Raw genomic sequence first — 17,357 nt, 5'->3', positions numbered from 1 at the left:
GAAGTCCATGCTTTTCTATGAGACACTCTCAGTCTTAACTTTCTTATGCCCTATGACTGCCATAAAGCAACTGTGCAGGTGTTGTGAAGTGACATACCACAAAGAGGCTACAATATTGGCAGCCCCCAGTACACACTTTATTAATAAATAACATTACAACTACATTTTCCTAAAACTAAATACATACATGCAATGCTTTATCTTGATAGAATAATTTTATTTATAAAAAAAATAAAATGGTAATACATTCCCTTTAAGAAATATAAATTCTTGAAATATAAGATAGTCTTAAAGGCTACTATAGATATTCTAGCAGTTTCTTTCACGTACAATCATTTTAAGTGGCTAGTTTGATTGTTATTCTTGATTGTTTTCATGTCGCCATAATTTGAGGAGACAAATCAGTAAACTGAGAGAGTCACATTATTTTGAGGTCCCAAGCTTTAGCTTTCCCACAGGCTTCAGAAATTCTCTCAATTTCATGGTTGTCTGCACAGCTTTATTTACACTGAAACCCCTCTGCCATCAGTTTCACAGCACAAACTAGAGATGATTTGTTGAAAATCTATTCCATATTATTTTTGAGAAAAATAAAGCTATTAGTCCCCAAAAGATTTCATGGTGTCAGCTAAAATTCAACTGAACTGGAAATAAAATAATGACCAAGGAAATTAGATCAACAGAACACAACTAGCTCTTCGAAAACACGGAATATTTCCGATTTAAAATCTATTCACAAATAATATTTCTGATCTGTTTTATCAAAAAATCTAAAATAATCAATTTGCATGGATACTAGAAAAAAACATGTCAGTTTACATGAGCTGAACGGGCACATTTGTTAGTACCCCTCTCTAAGTGTCAAGGCCTTGGCAACAACTTTATGCTTTCTATTGCTTAATAAAAATACAATGTAGGATGTAAGTTCACACATTATTTTGTCTATATAGAAAAAGTCACAAAACACTTGAGCTTAAAAAACCAATGCAATGTAATCTGACCTGCTACAGGCCCTCCGTCACATAAAGTCTAGCTTCTCAGTCTATGGTAGAAGTACTGTATGCCATTTCGTAGTGTAAACTACTTCATCAGGAGGTCAGTTAAAGTCAGTTAAAGTCTAGCTTCTTAGTCTATGGTAGAAGTACCGAATGCCGTTTCTCTAAGGAGTTTATTAAGGGCATTGAAGTCTTATTTACTGGAGTAAAAGTACTTGGCTTTATGAATGGTAAGAAACACTAAGTTAAATCATTCTTTAAAGTTTAAGCCATAAGATTATATAAAAAGGCATCCTTAAATATGTTTTTTTAAACCAAATAAATAAAAAGTATCATGTCATGGCTATGATGGATTTAAGCAGCCCACTTTTAGTCGGCCCCTGACTGCAGTAAAACTATTGCTGACAACAGTGTGAAAACATTCTAATTGAGAATATGGTTTTCTGTGCCATTCCAGTTTTATCAATCTCATAACCCTTACCCTTACTAAGCATTGCCACTGTCAGATTGCAGTATGGAGAGAAAAATAGCTGACACTGCCTGTCACAATAATTTTGTTACAGTTATGTTCTTACATGTCTTAAAGGTGTACTCAGATTTGTAAATTATTAAAGGTAAACAGATTTGTAAATTATTTCAATTTAAAAAATCTTAATCCTTCCAGTACTTATCATTTGCTGTATACTACAGAGAAAGTTATTTTCTTTTTAAATTATTTTCTGTCTGACCACAGTGCTCTCTGCTGATACCTCTGTCCATGTCAGGAACTGTCCAGAGCACGATAGGTTTACTATGGGGATTTGCTCATGCTCTGGACAGTTCCTGACACAGACAGGGGTGTCAGCAGAGAGCACTGTGGTCAGAAAATAAATTCAAAAAGAAAAGAACTTCCTGTGAAGCATACAGCAGCTGATAAGTACTGGAAGGATTAAGATTTTAAACAAAAACATTGCACTTCTTATTGGTCCTAGCTTTAACATGATCAGTCATGTGAGGCCAATGATGCAGAGGTTACCTATACTGCCTTATACAGAGAGGGAGAAGGAAATGGATGACGCATCATTTAGTCACACTTTGTTCTGGGCTTTCTCCTCAGCTCCCTCTTTCTTGTGTTCCCTACACAGCCTTGCTTCCCTTTGTGTGCATATGGTATGAGTGTGCAAGTTTGTGTTCATATAGTGTAAGTCTGCATATAGTATGTGTGTGTGCATTTAGTGGGAGAGTGCAAATACTTTGTGCGATTGTCTGTTCACATTGTGTGAATGTGCATATAGTGTGTGTAAATGTGTTTGTATAATGTAAACAAATGTATACTGTGTGTGAGTATTTGTGCGTATTGCCATGATAATGCGTCATGTAGGGCAGGGAAGAATGAGCCCTATTCTGACCCTAAACCTCTTCCCCTGACTACTTGCACAACCGCTCTAATGGCAGCTCACAACTAGGCGCCAGTCTCTTTGATAACTAAGGTGCATAGACAAAACAATAAACAAGAACTGTATAGGTCGAGGACACAGTCAATTAACCATAATACAGAATTATTGCAGGGATACAAAGTAGCACAAAGTCATCATGGAAACATAGCAATAGGAATATAGCATACAGATAACAACTTAATAAAAAGCAGATATGATAATCCTCACAAGAAAGTATAAAGTAGGAATTATATACATCGAGATATATCCAGGGATGCAGGGGATGAACAAGGTAGGACTGAAGACAGGCACTACATAATGACAAGAACAAACACAAACGCTCAAAGACCAACTGGTCTGAACACAGACCAAGAACAGGATACACAGAACAAATCAGAACAAATTCAAACTACATACAAAGCAAACAAAATCCTATGTTAGGGACAAAGCAAACTCAGGAAACTGATCTAATACTAGGAGGAACCAGATAAACTGCAAAGCTAAACTCCAAATCATCGAGGGACACAAACATGCACTAAGCACAAACAGGTTTGAACAGGGGTCAAGATTCAGGACTGACAGAAACAAGTCTGAACACACCCACACAGAATACTAAAAAAAGACACAAACAGTTCAGATTAAACCTGACTTGGTACACATAATGACAGGAACATAAGAATAGAGATAAAAGCTAACACTATACAAAAATTGATGGCAATACAAAGTGTATGTGCACACACAGAGACAAAGTGCAGAGTGAATTCAAATCGGCAGCAACAGCTGGAAAGCAGAGCAGAATTCAAATAACCCCTTCTGTGCTGCTATTGGCCAGGGACTGTAACTCTTTCCAGACCAGAGAGCAACCTACACAGACTGGTCAGGTGCACTTGTTACAGCTATAGTGTGATATGCATATATTTTGTGAGGGTAAGTGTGTGGGTTTGCATATACTGTGAGTGTGCATATATTTTGTATTTGTGTGCATGTAATATGTGTGAGTATGTACATAGTGTGAGTTTGAATGTATGAGTGTATGTATTTCATTTTTGTGTATAAATCACTATGTGTATGTTTACTTTTGTAGAGGTTGTAAAGTGTTCATTTTTTATATAGTTTTTTAATGAGTTAGGCTTAATAAAAAGAAAAAAAGAAACAAAATCAGACTCCAGCTATTTAATCCCCTATTATTTCTCGGTCACCCTCTAACCTCTCCGAAGCTCTGTTAACTCTCAAAACCCTCGCCACCTTTCCCATCCCCCATCACCTGTGGGTGGGGGAATAACTTTAAAGGGGTTTTCCATCATAAGTAGATTTTAGTACGTACCTGCCAGACAGAAATGAACATGCTTAGGAAGGATCTGCGCTTGTTTTGGAGCTAAATGGCTGTGTTGTCAGATTACCATAATGTTGTGGCTATCTTTTTGTGAACTGGATATCTTCTGTTGAAGTTCGTTCTCTCAAATTACAAATCCCATAGTTCCTTGTTTGTAAGTGTGAGCTCACTTTCCTCCCTCCCACACATCAGCCACCCCACCCATTCAAACACAAATGAGTTGCATTCTATTCAAAAGACTGGTGTTTTCTAAACAGAGTGACTCCACCTGTTGCAAAAATACAATTAGTTGCAAAATTATCTCTTTCTCCCACCCAGCGTTTGCTCCACCCATTGAAGCAGGACAGGCTCCCTTTTCATACCTGACTAGTGAAGTAATGTCTCGTCTGCACTGCAACCTGGGAAAACCTGAGACCTGAGTATTGTTGTATTCTGGTAAAAATAAATATTGGGGTAAAAATCACAGAAGAATTGTGAGAAAACCGTCACACACAGGTACAGACACTATATTATGAACTACACTAACTTTACAGGCCCTGTAGCATAGTCAAATAAAAAAAAAAAAAAATCCTGGAATACCTTTTTGTACCCTTTAACCTGCATAATCATTGGTCATTCACATTATATATTGCAACCATGTTTGAAACCTGTTTATGCATAAGCCTGAAGACTCCCATCCGGACTTTAAACCAGGGGCGTCACTAGGTCAAATCATTCGGGGCCCCTGTCCCAAATGCTAAGCCCTGGTGCCCCGAATGTCAGTGCCGTTTGACGTTTGATTTATTTTTTTTTACTTACTACATTCCTGGTGCTCAGGGCCGGCATTGCCTATGCGCTGTGGCTAAAGCGTCACCGCGGTTTTTCCTGCAGAGCAACACCCCCCCCTCTCTCATTGGTCTCACCCTGTGGGCGGAGCTCCGGTTGTCAGTGCTCTGGCTTCCGGCTCCATGCGCCTCGGGACCCGGCAGAGATACCATGAGGAGCCGTTGCAGCAGCGGGGCCATCCTGGGCCTCCTACTGTTGCTGGGGACCTGTGTACTGGCAGAGGTAAGAGGTAGGTGGGGCTCAGGGCCAGTGGCGGATCCAGGGGGGGGGGGGCAACGGGGCAATTTTTTTCTATAAGGCACTGGGTTCAAGTGGCAATGTAAAAACAGGGGGCACAGGAAAGGAGACATTTAATGTGAGGGGCCTATGACAGGGGACATTATATGTGAAGAGCACATGACAGAGGATCCCCTGTCATTTGTCTCTCACATATAATGCCCCCTGTGCAGTGCCCCTCACATATATTGGGCCCATTATGTATAATGCCCCTTTGGGGGCTGGACAGGGGGCATTATATGTGAGAGTCACATCACAGGGAGCATTTTATGTAAGGGCAACAGCACAGGGGGTATAATATGTGAGGGGCACATGATGAGAGTATTATATCAGGGGCACAGGGGGTATTATATGTTAGGGGAGCATGATGGGGGCATTATATGTATGGGGGCCCCATACATAAAATGCCCCCATCATGCTCCCCTAACATATAATGCCCCCTGTGCTGTGTCCCTTACATGTGCTCTCATCATGTGCCCCTCACATATAAGGCCCCCTGTGCTGTTGCCCTTACATATAATGTCCCCATTGTGCTCCCCTAACATATAATGCCCATTGCTATGCCCCTCATATAATACTCTCATCATATGCCCTTCACATATAATGCCCCCTGTCCTGTGCCCCAACATATAATGCTCCCTGTAATGTGACCCTCACATATAATGCCCCATGTGCTGTGCCCCTTACATATAATGCTCGCATCATGTTCCCCTCACATATAATGCCCCCTGTGCTGTGCCCCGTAATGGGGCACAGCACTGGGGGTATTATATGTTAGGGGAGCATGATGGGGGCATTACATGTTAGGGGCACCTCACTGGGGGCATTATATGGGAGGGGAACATGATGGGGCATTATATGATAGGGGAGCATGATGGGGGCATTATATGTATGGGGCACAGCACAGGGGGCATTATATGTTAGGGGAGCATGATGGGGGCATTTTATGTATGGGGCACAGCACAGGGGGCTTTATATGTTAGGGGAGAGGGGAGCCTGACGGGGGCATTATATGTAAGGGTCACAGCACAGGGGGCATTATATGTTAGGGGAGCATGATGGGGGCATTATATGTGAGTGGCACAGCACAGGAGGCATATGTGAGGGGCACAGGACAGAGGGCATTATAATTATCTGGGGGAAACAGGACAGACATTATTATTATGTGGGGCGTGCAGGACGGGTCATAATTATTATATGTGGGTGACAAGATGGGGCATTATTACTATTTGTGAGGAGCACAGAATGTTTTGCATTTTAGAGGTATGGTGTATATTATGAAGGAATTTCTTGGGTGCTACGATATTTATGGGCCACAATACATTACACTTTTGTATTCAGAGGGCGCAGTGTGTGGTAGTATTATATTCAGAGAGCGCAGTATGTGCTAGTATTATATTGAGAGAGCAAAGTGTGTGGTAGTGTTATATTCAGAGATACAGTGTTTAGCTTTATTATAATAATTATTGTTTTCATATAGAGGATCAGAAATCACTGACAAATTAAGGAGCCATCTGGGTGTCATTTTCTGCAGAAAGAAGATTTAGCTGACAAAGTCACAGCGGTATGTATCATCTGAATTAGATAAGGAAATACTATAGAGAAGATGTTACATGTGGTCACTGATATCATTGTACATTCTCCTCACTATGTCTCATCATAGCTGTAGTCACTTGTAAGTTCTACAGTTATGATGAGTTAAACTACAACTCCCAGCATAACGTGCTTAGGTCATACTGGGAGCTGTAGTTTTAAAAGGTAAAAAATTCTTCTGCACCTTCCCATTCTGTGACAACTGGTATATTTGATTATCATACTGGAAATGATTTTCTGCAAAGTGCTACACCGCAGGCATCACAACAGGCTAAAAAATTACTTTCAGGGAAGAAGGAGTATGGGGTGACACCTTTTTTTGCCACATCGGGTGACACCAACCCTCGAGCGGGGATGGGCTGTGTAGACATGTGGCATCAGGATGGTCACAGAGTGATGGAGCCCAGGCACAGCCTGGCAAAGCAGCGCAAAGGAAGAGGAAGCTGGAAACACGGATGCCTTATGATATCTTACTTTCTCTTAGAGAGTGGGAGCCCATGGGGACCCAGAGCAGTCTATGAAAAGGTTGGTCATCAATATTATGGGGCACTTTGGGGGGCACCATTTGTATCAGAAAATATGGTTCAATAAGGAAGAAAAGGGAGACCATAGGTACTAGTTGGTGTGAGGGAGCCGGGCAAGGGGAGCATTATTTATATATACACTTTTCAAGGTGTATTCTTTTATCGTAAAGTTTATATGGGACAGTTTGAGAAAAATTATTTTATATAGTAGAACATTATTTTATATGGGGCATTGTGGGGGCACAAAAATGTGTTGCATTATTATAAATATGGGAATACAGGATATACAACTTTTTCTGTCCACCAACACAAAATACACCAATAGTGCCCCTCCCGAGACTAGGCTCTGGATAGGCCCCTGCTCAGGGCTCCTTTGTACCGGTTACATTATCATATTAATCCTTCTCCCGTGGCCGTGCTATATCTCCTCACTATCCAGGCCTGGCTATATCAGCACTAGCTCTCCTGCTATCATGTCAGCCTGCCCTGCCATTTATCACCATCCCCTGCCTGTGTCACTCACATTCACCCTGGGTTACCCTCTGCATTGATCCTCCTCTAAACCAGTGTTTTCCAAACAGTGTGCCCCCAGCAGTAGCAAAACTACAACTCCCAGCATGACCAAATAGCCAAAGGGCATGCTGAAAGTTGTAGTTTTGCAACAGCTTGAGGTACATTGGTTGGGGAACACTGCTTTAGAAGTTACAGACGGTGTAAAGATGGAAGTGAGGAGATGCAGATACACCCTGGTGTGTAAAGTACCATGTACCTGTACCTCCTCACCACCATCTTTACTCCATCTGTAACTTCTAAGACAGTGTTCCCCAACCAGGGTGCCAGAAGTAGCCAAACTACAACTCTCAACATGCCCAGAGGCCCAATGACTGTCTGGGCATGCTGAGAGTAGCAGTTTTGCAACAGCTGGAGGCACCCTAGTTGGCGAATACTGGTATACAGTGTAGACACTAATGTAAATCCATGTACATACAGGGTAAGTAATGTAATTTCATACAGTGACCCCAACAGCAGAACAATGAGTGCCACTCTGGAGCTGTACTCATTATTCTCCTGACAAGGTCACTGTGTTCATACATTACATTACTTATCCTGTACTGATCCTGAGTTATATCCTGTATTATACTCCAGAGCTGTACTCACTATTCTGCCTCTGAGGTCACTGTGTACATATATTACATTACTTATCCTGTACTGATCCTGAGTTATATCCTGTATTATACCCCAGAGCTGTACTCCCTATTCTGCTGGTGAAGTCACTGTGTACATACAATACTTATCCTGTACTGACCCTGAGTTATATCCTGTATTAGGGTGCTTTCAGATGGGCAGATTTGTCAGCGGATCCGCAGCTGCAGATCCGCTTACAATAGCCCCTAAAATGCTGCCCTCTTTGTGCCTGTTAATAGCGGCAATCAGCCTCTACAAGCAGACACACTGAGATGTGTGAGTGGCAGTGTATTCGCACATCCCACACATCGTGGCTGCTCCCCCTGGCTCCCTGAGAGCAGCTGCGATGTGTGCGAGTGTACTGCAGGGCGACTTGCACATTGCAGTGTGTCTGCTTGTAGCTGCGGATCCGCTGACATATCCGCACGTGTGAATGCACACTTATACTCCAGAGTGGCCCCACCCATTGAGTGGCCCACCCCATTGCCCCTCCTCTTTTTTGGCTCCGCCCATGGCCCGTGCCCCGGATCTTTTGGAGTCCTAGCAACGCCCCTGCTTGAAACACTGAGCTTGAAACAGTTTTATAGGTAAATAAACATATTGAGTGCTATGTACACACATGGTTCTTCATATGATCCCATAGTGCCATCTTAAAGAATAGGGAATAAGTGTCAGATCGCCCCCTCAATGCAGCTTTCTTGGAGAGCCGAAGCATTGTACTCGGCAATCACTGGCCTTCCCATAAGATGTATTGAGGGCATGTCGGACACCACTTTGTGCTGTGGTCGACATGCCCCATTCAGGAGGAGAGCAGGGGCCTGACACTTATTACCTATCTTTCACGTAAAAGAATGGAGGGATCAGTGTCCTCTGGAAGTGCAGATATTCGTGAATATTTGCATATTCGCATGTACGACACACAGTAAATAATATTGGAGCCTTGTTTGGACCACAAGTTGGAAGCAGGGAGGGATGATCACTTTTTTTCACGCAGTACACATTATTGTTGTAATGTGTTCTGTGAAGTAAAAAAAGAACATTCGTCATTACGAATATATATCGCTATATTCTAAATATTCGCGAAATCCCCAAATTCTGATATTCACTGTAAAAATTTGAATTTCGAATATTCGCGCTCAACACTAATCATTATCTAACCACCTAATCTTGCATAGACTCTGAGACATGGGGGGGCATTTATCATTGGTTGCACACCTTTTTTCTTGTTTATTTAATTTGCAAAAGCTTGCACAGTTACCATGTTTTTTTTTGCATTCTTTTTGGTGGAGCATTTCCTAATCACGTCAGGGGCGCCGTGTAGCACTTTATGCAGTGGACACAAAGTTACTATGTGCCGTTTTTTTTTTTTTGTACACAACTTTTGCACAATGCTTACTTTTTTTTCGCAAACCTACTCCATATACAAATGTGTCAGATGCCAGAGTGCAAAGCTTAAACATAGCTCTGCAGCTCACTGGTTTCCATAATTGCACAAAATGTACCAAGTCTGGTGCACCATGTTGATACATTTTAAGAAAAGATGCAAAAAATACACCAAGAAAACATGGGTAAAATCTATTCTACAATACACCAGTATTGATAAATGTCCCCCACTGTGTCAACAGACAGTCCTCATTCTATCTTACAGATCTTAATATGATCTACAGAATAGTAAAGCAGAAAATACCTAAATCTGGGTGGGAAAGCCTTGTGGCATCGTACTCCAAAAGACTGTAGTCACTGTCAATGGTGCTTTAACCATGTACTAAGTAAAGGTTCTGAATACCTATGTCAATGGAATACCTATGTAGCAAGGATATCTAAGAGTGTGAAATGGAGTGATTGGGGGGGGGGGGGAATAAGTGCAGAATGATTTTTTAAGGCCACAATAGAACAAAATGTGAAAAATGTGAAAAGTTCTGAAAGCCTTCCAAATGCACTAAATGTATGTGCATGTGGGTGTGTATTATAGGTAATTTGTGAGAAAGCCATAAACCAATATGGTAGCGCTTTCTGTGGTCACTTTTGTACACCTGGCCACCACAACTGACCATAAACATATGAAATTCCTTGGTAAGTAAATAAAACATGATTATTACCAAACCTTGTCTACATCCCAAGCCTCAAATTTACAAACATTTGGCCAATTGTACCATTTGGATTGAGACCTTCTTTAAGAATTACTGGTAGTTTCTATCCTTTAAACAAAATAAACATTCTTTATAAATAATTTTATGCAACCACTTGCTGAGTTCCCCGCGTTGCCCGGTTTTTCCTTCCTATTCCTTGTTTGGGAGGAAAATCAACAAAAGAGGAAGCTTTTGACTTCATATCCCATCCTCATATATTGTTGTCATATCCCAACCCCATATCCCATCAACATATCTTAACCTCATATACCGTTCTCATATCCTGACCTCATATCCCGTCCTCATGTCTCATCCTCATATCTCTTCCTCATATCCCAACTTCCTATCCAGTCCTCATATCCCGTCCTCCAATCCCGACCTCCTTTCCGGATCTCATCCTCATATCCCGTCCTCATATCTCAACCTCATATCCCGACCTCATATCCCATCCTCATATTCCAACCACATATACTGTCCTCCTATCCCGACCTCATATCCTTTCCTCATATGCTGTCCTCATATCCCTTCCTTATGTCCCATCCTCATATCCTGTCCTCAGGTGGGACTGGTTTGTGATGAAGATACTGTAAGCTGAAAATAGAAGGGGGCATGGCTTTGTGAGATTGGGTGTGATTTGCAAGCCAGACCGATGCACAAAAAGGGTAGATGATAAAAGGGGTGAGGCTTAAATAGTGGGCGTGTCTTTGTGAGATAGGGTGGGGCTTGTAAGCTGGACTGACGCATTCCCCAGGAGATGCAGAGTGGAGCTTGTTGGAGTAAAGCACCAAAAGTCCTATATACTTGCATGTGACTTAAAAGAAAAACCCCATTCTTCACATATGGGGGTATGTTAGGGGTTAATTTAACTATTATATATTTTTGTTTGACATATAAGTAACATGTGACCAAGTATTATCGAAATATCTCCAGCCGTACGGAAGTTATGCTGGAACATACATTTCCCATAGATTTGCGTTGGACTTTGAACAAAAACCCTGACCCTCGCAATTGAGTGTAGGTTAGGGTTAAATTACCTATCCTATGCTTGTTGATGATACATAAGTAACATGTGTGCCAAGTTTCATGTTTAACAATGACCTGTATTAACTGCCTGAGGAAGAACCTGAGTCAGGTTCGAAACTTATGTTGCATCAATAAACTACCTCTTAACTAACCAGTTTGAGGATCTTTATGAGGATGGAGCTAACCATCCATGTTTTTTTCTGAATACAACCCTGTGTAATCCAACCAACGCATACAAGATTCATGTAAATATCTTTAGCCATTTGGAAGTGATGCTGGAACATACACACATACATACATACATACATACATACACACACACACACACACACACACAAACACAAACACACACACACATACACACACACAGACATAGGCCCAGATTTATCAAACTGTGTGCAAGAAATAATGGAGAGCTTTTCCCACAGCAACCAATCACAGCTCAGCTAACGAGCTCTGTTAAAGTGAAAGTTGAGCTGTGATTGGTTGCTGTGGGGAAAATCTCTCCATTTTTTTCACACAGTTTGATAAATCTGGGCCATTGAGTTATATATATATATATATATATATATATATATATATATATATATATACATACATATATATATATACATATATATATATATATATATATATTGTCATGGTTTTTAATGAAAGTTCCTGTATAAGCATAGCATTGTGATTTTCAATAAGCCTAATCCTTGATACAGAACAAGAAGCCGGTTACAACTTTCAGGCTTAATTGCAAGGCTGAATAAACTCCCCGGTGATTACAGATTATAGGCACAAATTTGTGGCAACAATTTAATGTTCTTTTTTTCTGGAAAATAAATGATCTCCATTCTTTGCAGGCAAATAATAAAGATCCATTCAGCAGTAGGCTAATGTGCACACTCTAAGCATTAAGCAGCAGGTTTTTTATTTTTACATTATGAGCAGCAAGAATCAATTTTATGTTCAAAAGAGATTTTTTTTTTATTATTTCTCTCCATAAAAGTTCTTGAGTTTCTACTGTTATATCTCTTAGGAGATCTGGTTAAATCACTCCACATGGTGTAATGACAATTTATTATATAACAAATATATGATGTTTACTTTGCTCTGTTCCGGCACTCAAGTGCAATCTTCATAGAAATGTTGATTTGTATTGCTTAAATTTATTATAGAAAAAAATGACTGCAAACAGAAACATTATGATCGCTCAATATAGTTGTCAATTATTGTTTTCGCCCAATGTGTAAATGAGCTCTTGTGAGATTTCAATTCATTCCACAGGCTCGTTGACTATGTTTTTCAGGATATTCACTAAATTAAATATATCATTTCCTACTAAGCATAGCATATTCCCCTCATAGTCTACAGCAATAAGGTAGTTTGTCACCTACATCACAATCATCTTAATGCTGCTAGCAATTTATGTTCACTTGGTCAAGGACAATTTTATCATCCCCAATTTAAGGAAATTGACTTCAATTGCACCTAGGGCCAAGACTGAATCATAGCTCCTGCAATGAGAGTTGATGTAATAGCCTCTTCTTGATACAATGCACCAACAAATACCGAAATAAGTTGTTGAGGTTTATATCAAAAAGTGGGTCCAACAGCATCCACTAGTAGAAAATATCAATAAGCAAAGAGAGAAAGTCTATGTCCGGCACCGCTAGTCCTGAAGGCAAAGGACAGTAGATTGGATATACGGCAATACCTCTGAGTCTCTGTGTACGTTGACGATGTCTCCTAGGGTGGTGCAGTGATTCGGAGTTAGCAGAAGCAATGTCACTTGTAGAAAAGAACGGTAAGGAAAAACGCACTCACCCCGTAGCTTGCTGAGACGAATAGAAATTCTTTATTCAATGAAGATCTTGGCATACAGAGACAGGTGCACAGGGAGCTGTGGATGGTAACAGGCACGGGGCGTGAAGGGGGTGGCAACTAGTTTTGCGCACGTGGGCGCTTCCTCTGGCTCGCACTCGCAATACAGGGGCCGGAGCATCGTTTCATCATGGCTCCGCCCCCTCGTGACGTAACAGCCTGCCCCTCAATACAAGTCTATGGGAGGGGGCATGGCGGCCATCACGCTCCCTCCCATAGACTTGCATTTAGGGGGCGGGCCGTGATGTCACGATGCTCCGGACCCTGTATCGCTGGATAGGGGATAAGATGTCTAGGGGTGGAGTACCCCTTTAAAGTGCCCTTTTCCCTGACAGAAAGTAAAATGGGTGGTGATTGATCTGCACAGCTCATCCATGAAGACTGAGAGGAGGGTGAGGTACAGAGAGAAAGCAGGGACAGAATCCCAGCCCATCCTGTCAGTCCAGTCCGCAGCAGAAACTACAAGTAACGAGTATGAAGGGGAGGAGGCATTTCCCATTACTGTGTTGCATCACCCTGCAGTGCCATGATCTACACAGGGTGTAACCCCGTACGGGTGTGGGCTCACTACGGCCATATTTCTGTAGGAATGTGCATATATGTGACCTTATGTATGTATGCATGCTATAGCTATATGCTGTGTATGTTTTATGTGTGACTGTGGTAATTGCATGTTGTTTGTGTGACTAAGTTGAAATTGTGTGTAGTTTGTGTGACTATGCGGTGATTGTGCATTTTGTGTGTGAATATGTGGTGATTGTGTGTGATTATGTACCATAAACATACATGTGTGACTATGTAAGGGTTCATGGTGTAGTCTAGGTAGATGGTGAATGCATGGTGGTGAATGCATGTATAATTGCATCCATTTTAATCATCAGGGCAGGGCTTTAACTAGGGTGTGGTGAGTGAGTGCAGTTGCAAGGGGGCAGAGTAACTTGCCCCTCCCCCCAACAATATAACATGAGTTGCCATGTATCCAATGTACACATCCCCATTCAGTATTGTACAGGAGCAGGGAGTCCAGATTTAAGAAGATTTAAATACCAGATTTAAGAAGATTTATACCTTAGCACAGAGGCGCAGGCTTATGCTTCAGGCCACATGAATTGACATGATGTCACCACGAGCAGCCTGCAGGAGATGATCCTATGCTCTTCTGAGTGACTGAACCCTAAGCAGTCTTAATGCGGCATTGGTAGGAGAGTAAGTGGGATTTTTATAATTTTTTGGGACTTTTATTTATTACCCTTTCTTAAACCCTTTTAAAAAGCCTGTAGTGCCTCTATGTGGGCACAGTTAGGGGGATATTAGTCTGTGTATGTTACTGGTGATATTGGTCTCTGTATAGTGGTTCTTATTTCCTAACAGTATGATAGTGTTATTTAGAAACTGCTGTAGTAATATGTCGTCAGGGTGTGAAGGTATTATTTAAAATTCAGCATGCTCCCTGGTGAGCGGCGATGTATACATTGTATGCATTGCAACACAATTAAGGAAAAGGCAGTGCCAGCTGCTTGTCTATACGTCTGATAGCTTACTGGGGGGGTGGGGGGGTGGGGGTCGTGTCGTACTGGACAGTGCCAGTCTGGTATTATGTGGGCATTGAAATCAATAATTATGAGATTTGCCCTTTTTTGTTCACTTCAACCCCTGTCCCTACAAACTGTCTGTGCATATCCCTGCATACTATTGTTCCTTTTATACTATCCTTTTTATTGTCTGGCATTTTACTGAAAAGAAGATTTGGCAATCTCTTCTTACAATGTTCCTTCAAAATGTCCCATTCATTTAGATGGAAGACATAGCACATAGAAAACAAACTGAATTTCTGAGGCAACGGGGGAACGGCGGAAGGTAAGTCCAGGGTTTTTATTCATTTATTTTTTATTTTATTCTTGCCAGATTTTTTAAAATAAATAAATAAAAATCCTATTTAAAGTCATTAGGTCTTATGTTACAGAGGCTTATTTATATTTTTGTTTGTATATCCTTGTAATATTTTGCCAACAATATAAAGCATTCTTATTCTTTTGCCTTTTTTTTTTTTTTTTTAAACCTACATAAGTTCTGTGAAAAGTCATGTTGTGATGCTTCTACCCATCACAGCAATTGTGTGAACAATCACATAAGACAGGTCAAGCAACTGAGGATTGCTTAGATAGGTGTAAGTGATAAGTAAATAAGAATTTCTTAGGGGAAATAGTATCCATCTCTCCTTTGTAAAGAGTACTGTATTTGCAAAGAAAAAATTCTTTTATGTAAACTTTTCACGTTCCTGAATGTGATTTTTCGGATGTCGGATACTTTTGGTATATTGGACACGCACCAAAGTGTGTCCAAATGACCAAACATAGTGGTTTTCATTTATTTGACCTCATAGAGTAAATGCGAAAAACAGGATGTAAAATGTAATAAGCTAAATCGTTAATTCCTGATTTTAACTAAAAATATTGAGTAAAATGAGCTCCGAAATGAGGACCAAAAACTAAACAAAATACTATGTGTGAGCCTAGCCTCACAAGTAATGACAGGTAAGCCTTGTGAGGTAGTTGACAGTATGCAGGTAAATTAGACACCTGCAGCTCAGGTGTATGTCTCTACAAACCATGTCAAGAGGTATGAAATCACTACACTGAGGCCGGGTTCACATGGAATGTCTGCCTGGCAAACATGGAGCGACATTTTGCACATTTTAATAATTCAGAGGGCACTAGGACCATTTGGAAATGTGCTGTCTCATAGACGGCAGTGCATTTCCAAAGGGAATCCCATGATTGGATACTGCTTGGTTCTGTGCAGTTTCCAACATGATTTGCATAATATTTGATACTATTAAACTGAGGAGAACTGACTTTGCACCTAATCACATTTTTGCAACTAATAAAAAGAGACTATACTGATTAGAAAAAAAAAAAAATGTTAATATGCTTTCTACCCATCCAAAAAATCCTTAAAAGGAACCTGTCATCAGTGTAGTGCTGCCCAAAACATGGGTAGCGTGAAACAGGAACAGTACTTTTTTACTGAATCATGGATGGTTGTACGAGTACAAGTTTGGAAAGCATGAAACTGATGACAGGTTAACTTTGATGTTTATCAATAAAAGAAAAATGATTCTGGATTAATTATATATTAATAAATCCACATTAAATTACATATTAAAAATGATTCTGTTGCCAAAAACTTACCGTCAAACTTTCTGTGCCACAATATAAAGGTGGAGCGGACAAAATGACTTGTTTCTTGGACTAAATTTTCAAACTCCAATTTGCTTTGCTGACTAAGTTTATTTTCCATTTTAGTTGTGCAGCATGTATCTTCGTGAGGACATACTCGTAGATGCTCCCCTGCAAGATAAAAAAAAAACTGAAATTTATGTTTAGAAAAGCCTTTTTTAAGTATTTTATATGTCACACACAGCGGACCTTTCAGCAGGAAAATAAGGTTTAAAATAACACATGGCTAGATAAAGCTAGTCATCAGAATTCCAGCGATGAGATATTAATATGTATATGAGGCTCAAGTGCCCAGAGGGCGTTCTCCAGCATGTTAAAATTCATTTTAAGTCCAGCCCATCTCTACTTTATCTTATGGTTGTCTGTTAAACAGGGTAGGTGGATGCAAGTAGGCTGGTGGGTGGAGATAAAAAGGAGATGGGCTGGACATGCCTGAACTCTTGTCATGCAGAGAAACACCCCCTGGGCATTGGAGCCTCATTTACATATTAACAAAAAGGCTTATATCTCAGTACTGGGAAAGTACAGGAGTAAAAAAAAATGGAGGCCTGGAATCTGGATGACTATCCCCATCTAGTCATGTGCTTATTTACACCCATCTTTTCCTGCTTACAGGCTTCATTTAAATATCAAATTTTTTTTTTTTGCAGATGAACACTAATTTCATTATTTTGTATATGTAAAAAAAAAAATAACTATGTATGTGATCTGTGCTGCACACTTATGATACCTCTATACTAAGCCTAGATTATTATAGGTTTCTATTATTATCTACGTTGGTTCAGCAAAATTGCATGGATAGAATATGTGTTTTTTCATACAGAAGCTTAAATATGAACATATTAAGGTAGTGTAAGATTTTTGTATAAGGCTTGATGTACAGTTCATCAGCATTTTGGGGATACAGCAGTCGGCACAGAAGATAAAAACCAGCCGCTGCCGTATCCC

At 40.5% G+C, this 17,357-nt stretch overlaps 1 protein-coding gene across 1 annotated transcript in view; it reads right to left on the bottom strand.

The window, feature by feature from the left end:
• Positions 1–17,357, bottom strand: part of GPC6 (glypican 6) — a 795,255-nt gene that overhangs the window by 575,061 nt on the left and 202,837 nt on the right. The window contains exon 2 of the mRNA XM_056555584.1: positions 16,362–16,520. Within this exon, the coding sequence (XP_056411559.1) occupies positions 16,362–16,520 (159 nt within the window). The remainder of the gene's footprint in view (positions 1–16,361; positions 16,521–17,357) is intronic.

The sequence above is a fragment of the Hyla sarda genome, chromosome 2 (assembly GCF_029499605.1).
Source record: "Hyla sarda isolate aHylSar1 chromosome 2, aHylSar1.hap1, whole genome shotgun sequence".
Lineage (NCBI taxonomy): Eukaryota > Metazoa > Chordata > Amphibia > Anura > Hylidae > Hyla > Hyla sarda.
The sequence above is the reverse complement of the archived record's forward strand: the minus strand, read 5'-3'. Positions and strand labels throughout refer to the sequence as shown.